Source organism: Coenobita brevimanus, chromosome 59 (genome assembly GCF_032717465.1).
Source record: "Coenobita brevimanus isolate Jiangsu-jjx chromosome 59, ASM3271746v2, whole genome shotgun sequence".
Taxonomy (NCBI): Eukaryota; Metazoa; Arthropoda; class Malacostraca; order Decapoda; family Coenobitidae; genus Coenobita; species Coenobita brevimanus.
Window position 1 is genome coordinate 26,190,653 of NC_137012.1, and position 19,825 is coordinate 26,210,477.

Sequence of the window (19,825 nt, forward strand, 5' to 3'; positions counted from 1 at the left end):
TTAGAAGGGTGTCTGGCACCTGTCCCTAATGAATTTCTGCACATGGCACCTTATTACTTGCTTATGTTTAATTTCTGCAATCTCTTTTAAAAATACATAAATACCAGTAAAAGAGAAATCCAGGTTGTAGTATTCAAGATAAATCGCCAAAAAACAGTGCTACAAAACCTCCTCAGCCAACGAGAATACATGCCTACGAGACTTGAGGCCAACAACTCAGGTGTCTCGTCCGGCTGAGGCTTCGAAGTTATTCCCCTGCCAGACTGTCAGTTTTCCATAGGTTGCAGTCACGTCTCAAAGGATGATGTCGTTGGCCGCTTTCTTTGGTGAATGCTAGCCAAACAACATTATTACCTTCACTTTAAATGTAAGTTGCATATCACAAACAAGTATAATGTTTTCCAAATATAATCCGTCACAGTCATCAGTAATAACATCTATCTGAGAACGTGTACACCGTAAAACTTCACACGTCGTAGCCGATCAACCTGCCTCTATTATACAGTAGTCAATCATATAAAACTAAGAGAAAATGGGCGAGACCGATATGTAAGAAAACAGGACTTCACGACAAACAATTATTTAGTTCAAAATACATCGACTTTGGTTTCCTTACAGAACCCAAACTTCTTTTTCACTTTTTTTTAAATACTTGTATGAGCTTTCCTAATATTAATTTGGATCGCTATATCCCATATCCGTGCAAAAGTTAGTGATGCAAAGAAAGTTCTAATCGCGTTTGTTTAATTAAGTAAGGCGGTAACACGAACACTGATGAAATATTACAGCTACAGCTACTAGAACGATTTCTTTACCTAGTGGCTTTGTAATGAGTATTCACTACTTCCCAGTGGAACCGGACATCGTTAATACCGGTATATGGTGAGTAATGAAAGGCGAAGCCACGGGAAGAAATCCGAACACGGGGTCAGCTGTGTTTACATTTTCCTGCCGTGCATGTGCTCAATTTTGGATATTTGCAAATAAGTTAGAAATGTTGATGTTTTTAGGATGCAAATGATCATGTAAGTTATATGCTATGATAAGCTATCGATCCTATACTGAAACCCAAATACTGTAGGCGAAACTTGCTTTGATAAGGTACGACATTCAACAGGATATTTAAAGGGCTGAATGGGGTAGGGGTTTAAATGGACTATGTCCTGCTTGTACCGGGTGTCTACGCATGTATGCCTGCAGATCCAAAATTAAACGTCATTTACATGAAAGGTAATGACAAGGGCATTTCTTTCATTGGTGAATTTGGTGTTTTTACCTATTTTCATCGTACGATATCGGCCACTGTTTTGTTACTGGTAGGTCATTAGTCAGCCTCATCTATTTAAGTGGCTGTGTTATAAAGGCAAGATGTGAACATCAAATTCTGATTACCATGATATTATCAAAGTATGCTACATATTGCTTTCATAGTATGACAAATGTGAATGAATGAAAAGTAGGACACATCTACCTATTCCACATTTTTCATCCAAATAATGGTCATTAGTAATCTGTTACATTAAATATCTTTTAAATGCAGTCTAGTATAAAGAAACAATGTTTTTCTTGCAGTAACTATGCACATCAAAAATCTTAATTTTCTCAGGTTGTTATCAGTTTAGATTAATGCAGCAGTCAGGTGCCTGATGATTATATAAGCTTAGGAAGCATCCCAAACCATAAGGGTTAAGTAACAAAGGATGATATCATTATCTAAGAAATCTTCGATAGGGGATAGCCGTGCCAAGCCTTGAAAAGTTTCTACTGACAGAAATTGCCATGAAGTTTACCAAAACTAACCCAAGCAGGCACTACAGAACAAATGTAATTGACCAAAATAAATCAAAGCTGAACCCAACAATCGCTAACTACAAATAACCAAAGAATCAGTAAACTATAATGATATAAATATTCCAACATGCTCACCTAGTCTACAGGCCTAAACTAACTACTTGATGTACTTACATGCATCTTCCTATTACAGTCTGTTCCTTCAGTCTTCTTTCTTTCACACTCATATACTGTACTATCCCACTTCCTTCCACACATCATCCTCTCTTTGAAAGCAGTGATAAGAAACAAGGAAGTGAGCATGGTAATGAAAAAGTTAGTGCATAACAGTACTGTGATACCAACTCTTATGTATGGAGGTGATGTTTGGACCTTATTGAGGGGACATAAGTCAAGAGTGAGAGCAGTGGAAATGAGTTATTTGAGAGGAGCATGTGGAGTCACATGGAGAGAGAGATTGACAAATGAGGAAGTGAAGGAGTGTTGTGGTGTGGATGTGGATATGATAGGATGCATTAGGAGAAACACATTGAGGTGGTTTGACCACATGGAGAGGATGGAGAGCGAGAGACTGATGAGGAAAGTGTATGTGAGTGAGGTGGAGGAGGGGATAGGGAGGGGGAGGCCAAGGATGAGATAGAGGGATGGCATGAAGAGGTATATGAGAGAGGTGGGGATGTGAGCTGGGAGCAGGGCAGTGAAATGGTGAGGGATAGGGCGACATGGAGGCAATTTGTTTGTGACCACCTTTTGCCCTTTTTATTCACCTAAGGATGGGGTGAGACAGGACCCAAAACAAGAATAGAGTTTGGAAAGCAGGTAAACTATCCACAGTGAAAATACTCAGTGATATGAGACAGATTATCATTCACAACTCATTTTAGCCCCCAGAATCCAGGTTTCTCCTCAAACCATCAACATATGTTTTATCTGTGTAATATTTTCCATTAAGAATGCACTTTACATCCACCTGCCAGACTGTCAATTTGTAAACTATCAAGTTCAAAAAGGGGATGCCATGCCCTTGTCATGTGCTTCTCTTTAGATGGCCTTATGTAAGGTGATATTGTATTATGTTGTATAAATGCTTGGAACTTTACAGTATGTGCAGTACATTATAATAATAATAAAAATATCATTTATATACAGTATAGAAAATTGGACAACAGTAAGTCTGCCTAATATCAGATGTATCTGGTTATGCTGGTACCATAGTAAGTAGGGTATTGTCTGGAAATATGACACCAGTACCATAGTAGTTACGGTTAGGTCAGGTAGCTAGGACAACTTTCATCATGCCTAAGCCGCTTGAATGATATCAGCATGAATGAAAGACAATAAAAATAGGTTAAGTATCTGTTTGTAGATCATATAGCATTGCCCAAATTACTTTGACACCTTTAAAAATTTTTTGTTTCACACAGGTCTACTTTTTTTTTTTTTTTTTTTTTTTTTAAATGTGTCCGACTCTGGGCATAGGCTTCTCAGCCTGCTATCAAGGCCCAGCAGTCCTCCTACATACCATACACCTCTACATGTCACCACTTCGGCGCTAACACCCACCGTCCATATATTGAAGACATGCTAGGGCTGTCTCATACAGGACTGGTGTATTGGTTTCAGCGGGGGTATTTTTACGACATGTCGGCGAGTCTTCTGGTAGATCAGTAAAGCCTGATTTAATGAAATTCAAATCCTTAAACTGTTCCCTGCCCCAGCCGGGATTTGAACCTGGGTCCGTTAGGACCGCACGCCACCTCTCTACCGGTTGAACTGCTTGTGCAATTATTTATAATCCTGTATGAGGTGGCTACAAACAGCCTCCATGCCACCCTGTCCTCTACCTCCCTCCAACACACACACCCCTGCACTCATATCTCTCCACCCCTTCCCTCCGTCTCATAATGGCAGAACATTAGCTAATATTACTTAGGTTTTCATTTTTCTAACTGAAGGGAAAATGGTAGACTGCATGTTACAATTTTCACTTCCAAATGCTTAAAATGCCTGATGGAATGATGCTTGCAAATGATTTTATTGTATCATATTAAAAGAATAACAATTTCCAATACTGTACTGATACCTGTATTGCTTGCTAGGAATCTAATATGGATACTTGTTATTCAGGAGAGATGAATATTGGTGATTACTGTGCACGGTGAGAAAACATATCATCATGGAGGAGGAACTACTAGCTCTGAGATGGAACAACCACCTCTCCACCTTTGCATCTTTACTCTCTAATCTACGTCATGAGGTGCAGTAATGTTAACAGTCTAAATTCTGTTACTTAATATGTTTTTTACCATAAGCAGTAAAACTGCTGTTAATTCTGACTTAACACTGTAGGCCTCAAAAGGTGAAGGTATTGTGTAATCTGTACATTGCTTTTTCGGCTAAAAAATGATTGTAGCTAGTTATAAATGGATCACTGGCAGAAGAGTTAGCAGAAACAATAGTACATATGGTATTATAGTTGTTAGATCAGTAATATCAGATCTGGTACACTTTGTGAAAATGTGTTGCTGAACTGTTTCTAATACATAAATTTTATTCCAGGAAACTTACTCAGATGTCACTATTGCATGTGGTGGGAACTTGTACCCTGCCCACAAGTTTGTACTGTCAGCATGCAGTGAATATCTAAGCATGATGCTGGCTGCCCACCCAAACAAACACCCTATATTGTATCTCAAGGTAAAGAAGAAAAAAATTCATAAGTCTTCACTATAACATAATAGTACATGCAGTATCTTAAGTGATAACTATTTATTTTATATTCTACAGAACTTTAGAATGTTGATCTCAGTTAAGGGGGTCCTATATTGATATTGGTGTTACTGTGCTGTTGGACAACTTCATGAACTGTTATGAGTAGACTGTGGCATGGGGACATAAACCAATTCAGCTATGGCAGCTCATAGTACAGTACACTAGAGGTGTTGTGTTGTATGAGACATTGTGTTGTATGGTGTAGGGTGGTTTTACATAGCATATCACCTGCAGTTTGGCACCATCTTAATTGTTGATCTGAGCATAGGGATGGTTGGTGTCTGTAATGTTGTCTGGCCAGATCTTCCATGTCTGACCTTTCAAATTTTGCTTGTGAGTTGTCTGTTGGTGGAGGTTTTGTTCTAAGCTGGTGGATATGATGAAGACTGTTAACTGCAAGGACTGTGACAAAGTTCTGGCTCTTTTATTTAAATCTGTTTGCATTTACATTTGGAATAGTATAGATTGTTTTAGGTGGGGGCAGTCACCATCCACTCACTCAATGTAGTGCTGCTTTGGCTGTCAGCCCTTTCCTCTCTTCCTTCCTTCCTCTTCTGTTTTTCTTTCCTTCATTCTTTCCTCATCCTTCTGCCAACGGGTGACTTTACACCCCCTCTTCTGTCTTTCTTACCTTCACTCTTTTCTCTTCCTTCTGCCTATGGGTAACTACATTGAATGACAAGCCAATTGGTTTCCTGTACACCAAGAAACCATTTACTACGCTGAGTGGTAACCATATAACCAAATTATGGTGCCTGGTGATTTAGTCGGTAATTAAGGTGCTCCAGTCGGATTAAGCCTGTGTAGGTTTATATCCAAGGGGTGCTTGGGGTTAATTGCTTATATAATGCCACTCAGGGATGAGTGAGTCTGGTCACTCTCATCTTAAATGTCATGACCAACTTGCCAAGCCCTAGGCTTCTACGCCCCTAATGGGGCGGCATAGGATTGGATGATGGATGGATGGATGGTTTTAGGACTGTAACATGCAGGAGTTTTTTATTGGCCTTGGTATCCATTTTGAGTGTTCATTTAATGATGAAGGTGGTAAGGACTGTAGTTTGCCAATTATAAAAACTGCTTATGTAGCTGGTCTTTTGTTCATACTGTATTTATTTTTGATAATGTGTGTATGTGTTGTGTGCATGTTGGTTGTGATTGCAGATAGTATCTGTATGTGAATGTCTGTGTGCATCCAGTGTTTTACAGAATGCCTTATTCTATGTTGTTTGAATGAGAGTGTTATGATGTGTGCATGACAAGTTATGGAGATGAAAGAGTAAAACAATGAATGAAAGAGTGAAAGAAGTGTGTAAGGATAAAGTACTGTACCTGCAGCTGTCATAGCCATCCCTTGTCAGAAGTGGGGTGAAGGGTTTTGCACAAGGGAGAGATATGATGATGATGATGATGTGATGATGATACCATTATCCTATGGAAAAAAAATCCCTCAACCACTGTATTTCCTGCATGTCATATGGTGACTGTAAAGGGTGAGAGAGGGGGCTGGATGCCTTCCAACACCATATCTTGTCACAGGAATTTAGGACATTGTTTGTGGTACAAAACAGTCCTGTAGGACTTATGACACTGAACAGGAAAAATGGAACACGGTCCTTTTCTCGGTTGTTGCCATAAAAAAAAAAAAAAAAAAAAAAAAAAAAAGGAGGTCTGTTCTAGATCTCTGTACCCTACATGATAATGGGGAAACAGCAGTAAGATTTTCTTTTTAATTTCATCCATATGTTGGTGTAAGAAAGGAAGCCCAGTCCTAAGGTCCAGCTGCCATTCGTGGGGAGTTTTCTTGTGACATATTAGGGGCGTATTCTTTGAAAGCGGTGGTAAGAAACCGGGAAGTGAGCATGGAAGTGAAAAAGTTATCGCGTGACAGTACTGTGATACTGACTAACGTATGGAAGTGAAACCTGCATCTTGCTAGAGGGACACAAGTCATGAGTGAGAGCAGTGGAAATGAGTTATTTCAGAGGAGCATGTGGAGTTGCATGGAGATACAGACTGACAAATATGGAAGTGAAGGAGCATTGTGGTGTGGATGTGGATGTGATGGGAAGCATTAGGAGAAACACACTGTGGTGGTTTGGCCATGAGGAGAGGATGGAGAGCAAGAGACTGACAAGGAGAATATATGTCAGTGAGACAGAGGGGAGGGAGAGGGAGGGGGAGGCCAAGGATGAGATTGGGGGATGGAGTGGAGAGGTATATGAGAGAGGGGGATGTGAGCTGGGAGCAGGACAGCAAAATGGTGAGGGACAGGGTGACATGGAGGCGATTTGTTTGTGGCCATCCCTTGTGGGAGGGGTGTCTGGCAATAAATATATAGTACAGGTCTCCCTCGTTTTACGTTGTATCGTTTTACGATATTTTGCATTTACGATCCTTCTTCTTTAGTACCAAGTGTTCATTTTACGACTGAGCTCCCTCACATTTACGATTGGGCATGTGGAAATCCTGCACTCACATGCAGATCAGCTGAGAGATGCGTGGCATACCCGCCCCACCCACACAGTTTCCTGCACTTTTGCAAGTCTCACCCGCGTGCTTGTTCAGCATACAACCTCTGTGCATCTGTGTGCATCAGTGCCCATGATATTACTATTTCTCCTAAGCCACCGTGATGTCTTGTAAATGCCCTACAACATCTGGTGCTGGTGATATGAAGCCAAAGAAAGCAAGAACGTCCTTAACCCTGGAGTCTAAGCTTAATATTGTGAAGCAGCATGAAGCAGGTGAGGGGGCAAACTCCATCGCTCGTTCCATGAGTCTTGCACAGTCGACTGTATCGACTGTTATAAAGCATGCTGTCAACATTAAGAAAGCTGGGGAGACAAGCACGACTCTACAATACATAAAACATCATCATTATTATTGCATATTAGATCACTTGTATGGGTCTTGGGTTTCTCATACACAAGTCCAGGAACGCATCCCTATTTATCCCATTAAACCTTGATTTCGCTTTACGATATTTCGGTTTATGATTGCCTTTCTAGGAACGCATACCAATCGTAAAACGAGGGAGACCTGTATTAGGGATCATACGGATGAGCAGTACAAGCAGTACCGGTATTAATATATTTCAAATCCACAAACTCTTTCCTGCAGCACCCAAGATTGAATCTGCAACCAAACAGTTCAGAGCAAGCCATATAATTATATCACTATGCATTTGACCACCACTTAATGATTAGTCTGCAACAACAAAACTAAGCCATTTCATTGTCTGCAATAATAAAACTAAGCCATTTCATTGCTGCAACAAAACTTTGCCAATTCACAGTCTGAAGCAACAAGACTAAGTCCTGTAGCGCTAAAATTACTTCTTTATCTATGTTTTTCTCAAGGAGAGATATGAATAAATTGCAGATACAGTACTTAAGACACTATTTCCATTAACAATGCACAAGGGAATTGTAAAGGTCTGTACTAATTACAACACTTCCACTACTAGGATGTACCAAAGGAGGACCTGGAAGCAATCTTGGACTACATGTATGCAGGGACAGTGAAGGTGGCTCACTCAAGCCTTGCCTCACTCCTGCATACAGCTGAAGGACTCAAAATTAAGGGACTCATCATATCTGACACCCTGCGTGCACCTCTAAGTCGTGAGTTACACTGAATAAGTGGTGGTCAGGAACATTCACATATGATACACAATTTAGAAGTTTTACTCCAAATGTGAGCTTCACTATTATGAATTTCCTGTTGTTGTGGTGTTGTGTATGTATCCGATTTTTTCTCTGATGTTTGTAATTATACTGCATCATACAGTTTTCTTAATGATTATCATGACTGCCTGTACCATTTAATTTTTACACTGTAAAAACTGGTCATTAAATGTGCATAGACTAAGATAATTGACATAACTTAGACTAACATATGCAGCATACTGACTAACATCTGATCCAATCATGATTAAAACAGCATTCTTATCATCCACTTTACCAATGACCATCATCCACACACTTGATGTAGTACTTTCTACTTCTTCCTTTACTGCTGTCATTCTTTTTGTGTGTGTGCCCTCCTCATTTCCTGTTTTTCCCATCCTTCCTGTAATTTTTTATTACACTTCTTCTTTCCTTTTTAGGTGGCTTTACATTAAGTGACAAGTCTGATGGTTTTCTGTAAGCCAGAAAATCATTTACATTGCTAAGTCGTAATCATATGACCAACTCGTAGTGTTCCCTACGTGTCAGTAAGTGGGTTGGTGGAGGGTTAGTGCCCCTCCCTGTAAAACAACTAACTCAAAGACAAACAGCCACCTCTTTCAGGACTGTGACATCTGGCTGTAGATATATACTGTCGATAGAAAATAAACCAGACAATAAATTATGAAAATGGCATAATGTATCGATAGTTTTTTCTTTTGGTAGCTTAAAATAATGCTGTATTTCAAAATTAGAGTTGGAATAATTATGATGAAGCATGGTTGCAGGCTGTAAGTACTGTAATGTCTCATATTTATGGCAGCAAAATTACAGATATTCAGCAGATGTACATGAAGAGGAAGTACATGGATGATGATAACAGAAGCACATGCAGCAACTCTTCACGCAAACACTGCCGGCGACCCTCCCAACCCTCACCCCCACCACCACAATTACTGCCAGAAACACCCACAGCTGGGGAGTATCAGGATATGGGGGACAATTATGGAGTAGCTGAGGATAGATCAAGCCAGTTTCTAGATCCTGAGGAGTACATGAGAAGAACGTGTGTCATGAGACGTCTGTTTGACACCGCTTGTCATTATGCTCAAGTTTGCCAGAGAGAAGAGGTTTGGCTACTTTAATTATATATATTTTTTAGGTGTTTAATATTAGACATTTATGAATCATCACTGAACAGGAGCTATAGAACAATATACATATGCACAGGAAAGAAAATTACTTAGGTGCTTTGAATAGTCATATTGTATCCCAGTATAGTATGAGCCATTTCTTAGATTTCCCTTCCCTCTGTAAACAGAGAAAACATGGTTGATGGGGAAAAAACAGTATTCTGATTTATATTCACCTGTGATTACTAGTGATTTCTTGTACTGCAGCTGAGCAAAGTAATTTGGTGGTATCAAAATTGAATGCCAAAGTGCAACAATGTAAGTTACTTATCACCAGTGTGACTGTCAAAGGTTTCAAAATTAAAATGTTTGTAAACAAGAGATTATTAAATGCAGCAGTTATAATTTGAGCAAAATTACACTTATCACCATCATCATCATCATCCTATTTCTTACTTCTGAATGGGGTGGATAAAATCCCAAGAAAGCGAAGGGGAGCACAAAAGTGGACCTATTAACTGTGTGCTTGGTTAAATCTGCCTTGGATCATTCACTTATCATTCAGGCATTCATAATTTTCAGCACTGCACCACAATTACGTGCCTTCTGCACTAACTGGTGTATGCTTCTTTTGATCAGACTGTTCTAACAGAACTGAGTATAAATGTTAAAACCCTTGTCATGTGCATTCCCATATGTATTTCTTTCATCCATTCTGATCTTCAGTCCTCTTGCCTCCCCAACTACACAGTTGGAAGTTGATACCAAAGAATCAACGTATATTACAATTGTGTCAGCAGTATTTTTATTTATTTATTTTTTTTAAATTTGTTCCAGACAGCATTATGAGCTTGGCATATGTTGATTTAAGAATATCACCATCATCATCTATTTCTTTTGTGTATATGACAGCAGGTGCAAGGTCCTCTTCAGAATTTTTGCGCTGATATAGTATGAATTGATAATTTCCCATTTGCTTGCACAATCACACACAAAAAGATCTCAATGCAGTGTAACTATATTAGCAACTTCCTGTGTACTTCTGCAGCAACTAAAAAGATTTTTGTTTGTTTGTTTGTTTTTTGTTTACTATCATTGTCCTTATTACAGGAAAGTTGTAACTCAGACGTCACACCACTCGCTGAAGAAAAAATTCAAGAAAACGTAAATATAAAAGAAGAAACCATTGATTTGTGCGAAGGCGAACAAGAGGAACGGGCGGGAATGAAGAGGGAAAATGGTGCAGATGGCATGAAGAATAAAGAAGAGGAAGGGTTTGAAGGATTTGAAGCAAATAAAAAAACAGCAGATGAAAATACAGAGGAGAGTGTGAATGATAATGCAGAAACAAGCTCAGAACAAGATACACAACAGCCTAAGGAGCCCAGTGTCGTAAGGATTTTCACTGTCTTTAACCACCTCACCCAGTAACTAATTATTTTCATACTTCCCACCATTAGATGATTCCATATAGGCAATGAGAGAATTTTCAAACCGGGTGGGTTAGATATAACCCTCATTAACCACTTCATTACTAGATGGCTCTCTTTTGTTAAATAAATTAGTTTTGAGACAATTAAAATTACATTTAAAACAACATCATCAGGCAGAAGGGCTTAACTTGTTCAGCATAAGGACATCACTTCTGTTCACTTCTTGCCAGTACCAGATGATTATATTTAACTCAAGATGGATTTTTAGTACTGTAGGAGTTGCTGACCAACTGCAGTCTGTCTGGCCATGCAGACCCATCGACTGCAAGCAAGTGATTGCCCTTCCAGGGCAGTTCCATGCAGTGAACTGATGAATCAGTCCCCTTGTGGCTGACAACATCCTGTGACAATGAGGCGCAGTGAAATATGAGAAGGTTTAGTTTTGCATTGCTCCATCCAGTTAGCAGGGGAACCACAGTAGGCTCCACATCATGCTGCTATTTGGTTATGTGGCTACCACTCAGCATTATAAATGGTTTCCTGGGTTACAGGAAACCATTAGGCTTGTCACTCAGTGTAGAGCCTCCTGGAGTGGAATGAAGATTAATAAAAAGTGACAGGAAGATAAGGGAAAAATAAGAAGAGAGGAGAGCAGAGAGCCAGAATGGTAAATGTGAAGGAAAAAGTAGGCAGCACAACATCAAGTGAGTGGATGATGGTTGCCATCACCTACCACAAGTAATGAAGGAATTAATGATGGCAAGGGTGTTATGAGGTATTACATTAAGCAAGAAATTTTCAGCATCTGGTACAGGTATGCAACGGGGTATATAAGAAATGAATTATATAATGGACAGTATTGGCTGGGGAGACAGCCACATGAAAACTTGGAGGAGTTTTGTAATGTGGTGGGACATGTTGAGTGCAGGAGGAGAAGCAGAGGTGAATTCATTGCTACAATGAGGAATGGATGGAATAAATTTAGAGGACTATTGCCTCTTCTATGTAGGGTTTTCCTTTCATGGCAAGTATGTTATCTGCAAAACATGTAAGAAGTGTTATGCTGTATGGCAGTGAGACTCTTGCCTTTAAGAGGTCTTGATACATGCAGACTGGAATGCACAGAAATTAGAATATTGTGGTGGATGTGAATGTCTCACTGAGTAAAAGAATTGGGAATAATGTGCTGTCAGAGATGTGGCATAAGAAATAGCGGAGGTGATGCTGTACACTGAGATAATTTGGACATACAGAGAAGATTGAGGAGGAGGACTGGTTTGGGATGATTTCAGGTTTCAATGTGGAGGTAGGAGTGCCCTAAGGCAGACTGAAGATGACTTAGGGCAAAGGCCTCAGATTTCTGGGCTAAGGGATTCAGGTGGAAAATGGCTCAAGATCACAATACAACAAGAACTGCCACTGTTTGGCTCCAACTTGCTTGCATGTGTCAGCCTTGGTCACCTAATGACAGCTCTCCGTGCTGCTCAATCTTTGGCAGCCTCACCATTCAGTCTCCCATCCCTGAGGTCACACATTTTGACCTAGTCCCAGGTCTTTTTTTGGTCTGCCTCTTGCACCCCCACCCCTACTGTTCACACTTCTCGCTTTCCGCACCCAAAATTCATCCCTTGTCCTCTCCACATGGCCAAACCATCTCAATCTATCCCTCCTCATCACAACACCAATACACTCAGTCCTATTCTTCCTCTCAACTGTTCCATTGTAAACTTAGCGCCCCCCCAGGCCTCGCATTCAAGGCTGCACTACACATCCACTTAATCATTGCCATTTCTGTACCTTTAGCCTATGCCATAGAATCTATACATGCTAGCATGGTCAGTGATCACTGAGCATAAACGTATAGGTTATGTAACCTCTTCAGCTTGAAATGTCTCCTCTAACCAGAATAAATTGTCTATTGATGGCAAGAATATAAAAGATGTCCCTATGCTGACTGGGTATGCCAGCAGTGTGTATAACAGTTTGAATCCCAAAGAGATGGTTAGAAGTTTTCTGATCACATACCGGTAATGCTATGAGGGTAGTACGCCAGTCATCTACCTTTAACGTTCTGAACTATGATGTCGTAACTTAGGTTTCCATACTTCATGGAGGGCAGTTAGATACTAGCTGTGACTATCATTCATTTATATTAGAATTACATTACATTACATTACATTACATGAATATGTGTGCAGCCCTGTCTCTAATAGAAAATGTATAATAGCACCTACTTAAATGCTTATCGGGAGAAAAAATTAGTCTTTTTCTTGTGGTATGTTATGATTGTAAGTTCTTATATGTTCTTTGCTTGTGAAAGATTATTAATGATATTTTTGTTATGAAATGTCAGTCTAGCTATCTATGGCCAGATGCCCCGGTCCCATAAGGGGTGGCCACAAACAAATCGCCTCCATGTCGCCCTCCCCCCGACTTACACTCCCCCTCTCATATCCCTCTCCACTCCTTCAGATACCTCTCCACTGCATCCCTCCATCTCATCCTCAGTTTCCCCCTCCCTCTTCCCCCTCCACCTCACTCTCATACACTCTCCTCATTTTTCTTTCTCTCTCTCTATCCTCTCCACATGGCCAAACTACCTTGGTGTACTTCTCCTAATGCTTTTTATTACATCCACATCCACACGACAATGCTCCTTCAATTTCTCATTTGTCTGTCTGCCTCTCCATGTAACTCCACATGCTTGTCTCCAATAACTCATTTCCACTGCTCTCGCTCTTGACTTGTGTCCTTCCAACAAGGTCCAAGCATTGCTTCCATACGTTAGAGTGTAACGATACTATCATGCAGCAACTTTTTTACTTCTGTACTCACATCTCTATTTCTTATCACTGATTTCAATGATTCAGCAACCTTTCGTCACTGTTGTATCCTTTCAAGCACTTCTCTGTTGTATTCTTTCAAGCACTTCATCCTCTAAACTTCCATCATTACTCATCATACTACCCAAGTATATAAATGCATACACATTTTCCATTTCCACTGCCCAAGTACTTAAATGCACTCACATTTTCCACTTCTCACCATCTAGTCTCACTGTGCATTCAGTGACTTCATTTCTCTTAAAGACCACAACTTTACTTTTCCCGACATTTAGTTTTAGATTCCATTTCTTACATACTCTCCCAACCTCATTCACCAAGCTCTCTAGTTCCCCTTGTCATCACTTAACAATTCAGTATGATCTGCAGATGACAGAACCCGAAAGGTTCCAAATGCTGCTGTCTCTCATTAGGGCTGCTCCAATATCCACTGCCCTACCTTTTATCTCTTTTATAACTCCATCCATATACAAATTGAACAGTCATGGAGATATGTCACTCCCCTGTTTTAATCCAACACTTGCTTAGAAAAATTCACTCAGTTCACCATCCACACGCACTGCAGCCCTAGTGCCATCATACATACTCTTCATGGCATTCAGCTGTTTCCCTTTTACTCCATATACTTTTAATAATTTCCACATTCCTTGTCTATCCACTCTCTCATGGGCTTTCTCCAAAACCATGCAGGCCACATACAACTTCTTTCTCTTCAACAGAAACTTTTCCACGAAACACCTCAGGATGAATATCTGACCTACTGAATTTCTTCCCTTCATGAAACCTTGCTGTTCTTCTCCAACTAATTCCTCTGTTACTTCTCTAACTTTGTCAATAAGTACCTGAGCATATACTTTTCCTGTTACACTAAGAAGACTAATGCCCCTATGATTACCATACTTTTTTTTTCCTCTTTATTTTCATGAAATGTAATGTGTGCTTTTTTTCTCTTTTGCAAATATAAATATTTTAGGTCATCTGCATCACCAAGTAGATGTATTATTTTTGTAACTAATATACAGTCCATCCATCCATTCATCATCCTATGTTGCTCCAAGAGGAGCATAGGAGACCGGGGCTAGGCAAGTTGGTCCTGACATTTAAGATTAAAGTGACCAGCCTCACTCATCCCTGAGTGGCATTACATGAGCAATAAACCCAAACCATCCCTTAGATATAAATGTACACAGGCTCAATCCAATTGGAGTGCCTTAATTACCCACTAAACCACCAGGTGCCATGATTTGGTTATGTGGTTACCACCCAGCATAGTAAATGGTTTCCTAGTGTACAAGAAACCATATGGCTGGTCACTTGGTGTAGAGTCGCCCATAGGCAGAAGGAAGAGGAAAGAATGAAAGAAAGAAAGACAGAGGAGGAAGAGTAAAGTCACCCATAGGCAAAAGGAGGAGGAAAGAATGAAGGAATGAAAGACAAAGAGGATGGATGGACGGGGGAAAAGGGCAGACACCCGAGCAGCATTACATCGAGTGAGTGGATGGTGAGCGCTCCCACCTACCACCAACAGTATTGTACTTTGATTAATTATCCAACCCATTGTACGGTAAGCTACTGAAAATATAAATGCAACAGCTTTGTAAAAACACTCTTACCCAGCTGCTGAGAAAAAAAAATGTCTCTGTTCAACATTTTGCAGACAAACTTCCTGGAAGTGATGTGTACAGAGAACGACTCAAAAGACAGCAACACCAAAGTCATGATCAAGGAGGAAGCTGACACTGAGGGTGACAATGAGACCACCATACCTAATGGCCAGCAGCGGGAGGTGCTGTCCAGAGGGGCCACCCAGCAGTGCCCCTTCTGCAACAAGCTGCTCACCACTCGCTCTAACCTCCATCGCCATATTGCAACTCACCACACTCGCCAGTCTTTTGTTTGTACAACTTGTGGCAAAGCTTTCACTCGCAAGGTAGTAAGCTGACGTACCGCATAACAGGCTTCCCATACTATGAGAATCATGCCCAAATACAGGCATACCCCAGTTTAACAATGCAACTGGTTAAGTAAAAACCCATCGCTAGGGGGGGTATCGTATCTAGGGGTAGATTTAACATGCGTTTTTGAGCCATGGGTTTCCCCCTCAACCAAGCCCTTAACCCACCTAAATGAATTCAAAAACAAGTTTCTAGCTAACCTAAACCCCCAAATAACTTTAAAAACAGGCTAAACTAAATCCAAAAATAAAATCTGAAAATCATCAAAAATAAGTCCGAAAAAAATCAAACTTACTAAACTGTACCCCAAAATGACAATGTTCACCCCATATATGACTAAAACACATTAATCTAAAAACAGTTTATAAATCAACCTAAACACAAAATTTAAATCTAAAATATCATAAAAAATCATTAAAAAAACAAAACAAAACAAAACCCATCATTATACCGGGGTTTGGCCATTGTTCGGTGGGGTAGGGTGGTATTTCTACCCCCATAGCTATGCCATGGTATCGTATCTAGGGATATCGTATCTTGGGGTCTGCCTGTACACAGATATACCTGTATAGTTAAAATCTTTATATATAATGGGTCAGAGTTAGGTTCATAAATGGAATTGATTGTGTAAAGGTAAATATGAACATTACTAGGAAGATTACAAATGAAGCTCATGATCTGCACTGATGCTTTTGATCTCTGACATTTAATGCATATTATATTTACAGTTAAACAGTTTTTAGACATTATAATTTTACATCATATTCATATTATTTGCTTGTATGTTTAAGCTGTGGTTTACCTCATGGCTGCTGTATGAACTGCAGTATCTCATGTTGCCCTCTAACTAAAACATTAGGCCAGAGATCATGTTGGTGCATCTCATTGTTTTTTTTTTTTCTAGGAGAACCTCTAATATTTCTTGCATCCATATTCATACTCGTACATCTCAGTAAACAAGTAGTCTTTGACATTTCCAAATCACCTCTTCATACCCAGTACAAAAATCCAACTGATTTTTTTTTTCTTCTGTACTTTGCCAATATGTTTGCTGTGGACAGCCTGTCCACAAATGACACATTACACATCCTTCAAACAATTCTCATTGTTTTCATACCATTCTTCACCCTCACCAGTGCATAATCATTGGCTTTTGTCCTTTAGACTATCAACTTCCTAACATATTTGTGTCTTCAGGACCGACTGACAGAACACGAGAAGCTTCACACTGGGGAAGCTCCCTACACCTGTGAGGAGTGTGGCAAGAATTTCTCACGGCGAGACAATCTCAACGTACATAAACGCACACACACAGGTATGTTAATGTATCTCTCTACAGTACTCATGTGACTAACTAACAGGGATGTTGCAGTTACTCTCAAAGAAATCATGATTTTTGTAACACATCATATTCAGTTTCCTTTCAAAATAATATCAAGAGAAAGCATACCAATAAATTTAAACATTTCACAATAAACCCTACACTGAGTGACAAGCCAAATAGTTTCCTCTACACCAGGAAACCATTTACCATGCTTGGTGGTAACCATATAACCAAATTTTGGCACCTGGTGGTTTAGTGGGTAATTACGGTGCTCTAATCGGATTGAGCCGGTGAAGGTTTATATCCAAGGGATGGTTGGGGGTTTATTGCTCACGTAATGCCACTCAGGGATGAGTGAGGCTGGTCACTGTCATCTTAACCCGAGGATTGCGAGTCACAGGTCAGCCTGGGTAACATCACGTTGTGACCCACAGCTCAGGCTGTGCATCATTGTAAACAACTCAACCCCTACGCAAAATTACGCGTGGCGCTATGCAAAGTTGGAGAGAGAGAGAGATTTTTTTCTTTTCAACAGATGATGCCCTGGATGTTTATCTTCAAGTTTATAATAAACAAAAACATTTTTTTTTTTTTCATTTTTCACTACTCCTGAACGTAAACTTACACATGGCCCAATGCAAAGACGGAGAGAGAGATTTTTTTTTTCTTTTCACCAGATGATGCCCTGGATGATTATCGTCAAGTTTATAATAAACAAAAACTAAAAGAAACAAACTCTTCCTTTGTTTTTTGTGCACCACAGGGTGGGATAAAAAAAGATAATTGCGCAATCCATGGGTTAAATGTCAGGACCAACTTGCCTAGCCCTGGGCTGCAACACTTCTCATGGGGCAATGTAGGATTGGATGATGAATGAAATGAATGAAAATACAATAAACCCTTTGCATTCAACTGTGACATTATTTTTGGTACCAACAGGTGATTTTATTCTCCTTAGGGAAGACCATTCTTAGTGAAGGGTGTAAGAGGAAGCATCATTTTGAAGATTATGGTACTATTCACCATGGATGGAAATATTTATGAGTAAGTGGGGGAGAGGTTCCATTAGGGTACAAAAATAATGGATGTATTGACAGCAGTGAATAAGGACAGGAAAATGACTTAAAAGTCACAAAGGTTCCTGCATGATTGTAATTTTGTTAGCTCACCTTGTTGAAGTAAAACACAGACAATGCCAGATGGACACAATTCATGCCTGGAGTGGCAGAGATGAGTTAACCTATCAGTGGAGTGCATTTGGACTTTCAGTATTTTCTGTTATAGGCCTGCGTGGATAGATTTATGACCGTGCAGACAAAATGGTAAAGAGGTAGAAGTAAATGATGTTAAAGAATGATAAAAAAAGATAGCTGAGATTTAGGAAATGTATAAAGTATGAAAGACTGAAGGAAATAAGATGATATGAAAGAGAGAGAGAGAGAGAGAGAGAGAGAGAGAGAGAGAGAGAGAGAGAGAGAGAGATTGGAATCCTTAAATAGCAAGCAAAATAAAAATTTTCACTCATCTTTAACTGTTTTTTTCCTTTATGGAAGGTGTTCTGCAAAGACTAAGAACATATGAGAAACTATATTCTCTTACCTGCAAACAAACACCAAGAATACCTTAGAATCTTTTTTCATCATGCTGTGGTGACGAGCTATATATTTGGTAAATTTTAGACATTTTACAGCCAAAAATACTGATTTTGATGACCAGGGGGTCTTTAACAGGGGCAGAGCAGGCAAAATTTATTGTTCACTGGCACAGAAGTGGAACTGGGGCTTCCATGTATAATGAAGTTTAAGAAAATGGAGTGAGGGAGAAATAGAGAAAGTATATGTACATCACATAATGCAGCTGTTGTTTAAGGGTTATGCCCTTATGAAGGAATGAAGGCAAGTGGTGACAATGGAGCTCGAAGACATTTCAGTCATGAACTTGGCTAAACTGAGGTTGGGACTATGGCAGTAGATAGATATTATTGTCATCAACTTAATATCTGGAACCATAACCATATTGTAAATACACTGTACGATACCATACTACATTGTGCCTGCTCCCCCCCCCCTCCCTTTTACACCTGCCTGTCCCCCTCCTTTCCTGATACATACTACTTTTTTTTTTTTTTTTCCAGGTGAACGTCCATTCTCTTGTGAAGTCTGTGGCAAAACATTCTCACGCAAGGAATACATCAGCGAGCACATGGCAGTTCACTCTGACCACAAGCGCTTCTCCTGCCGGTGGTGCAGCAAGGAGTTTAAGCACAAGCAAAGCCTCCGACACCATATAAAAAGCGCCCATGATACAATCAAGAGTGAGCCATCTGTTGCAGTGTGTAGTGGTGGGGAGTGTGTTTAGTGCTGAATAAAACTGATATATAAAGTGTCGGAGAGAAAGCAGTGACAGGAAGTGTGCTGAAGAAATATAAAAAGTGAAAGTGTAGTGGCAGAAGAATCTTTAGTGGTGGGGAATGTTGTAAGGAGTGTTCATTCCTGAAAAATATGTTGGTATATAATTGGTCGGGAGAGAGTGGTGGTGGGGAGTATGTGTAAGTTGACAATGCTGTGATGGAAAATGTTAAGAAGGGTGGATGGGGAGATAACTTATCTAGTTAGTACTGTTGCCATAAAGTTTTGTTACTGTTCATTGATCAGAATATTACTGTATTGTTAAACTAGTGTTATGTTACTGTGTTAAGTATATATCAGAGTTATTAATCAAAACATAGATTATTTTATTTGTAGCACTTACTGTTCAGTGCTTCAGTTAGTTAATAAACAGGTTTGCAAAAGCGAACATCTTTGTTAATATGTTGCTATGAAAGTATATATTGATGTTAAAATACTGGTAGCTAATACATATATTTTATTTTTCTTTTTGGATATTTATGGTAATACTGTATA

General features: G+C 39.7%; 1 protein-coding gene across 1 annotated transcript; it reads left to right on the plus strand.

Moving 5' to 3' along the window:
• Window positions 1-946: 946 nt before the first annotated feature.
• On the plus strand, window positions 947-19,280 carry LOC145402933 (uncharacterized). Its single transcript, XM_080274828.1, has 9 exons — window positions 947-1,025; window positions 3,919-4,048; window positions 4,351-4,488; window positions 8,033-8,189; window positions 9,069-9,346; window positions 10,478-10,759; window positions 15,301-15,573; window positions 16,796-16,913; window positions 19,057-19,280. Exons 2-9 carry the CDS (start codon window positions 3,968-3,970, stop codon window positions 19,278-19,280), a joined length of 1,551 nt encoding a protein of 516 aa, XP_080130954.1. The 5' UTR covers window positions 947-1,025; window positions 3,919-3,967.
• Window positions 19,281-19,825: the final 545 nt, after the last annotated feature.

Coding starts and splice junctions, on each gene's coding strand:
- LOC145402933 (XM_080274828.1), top strand. CDS start 3,968: ATGGAGGAGGAACTACTAGCTCTGAGATGGAACAACCACCTCTCCACC. Junction 4,049..4,350: donor TCTCTAATCTACGTCATGAG/GTGCAGTAATGT, acceptor ATTTTATTCCAG/GAAACTTACTCAGATGTCAC. Junction 15,574..16,795: donor GCAAAGCTTTCACTCGCAAG/GTAGTAAGCTGA, acceptor TTGTGTCTTCAG/GACCGACTGACAGAACACGA.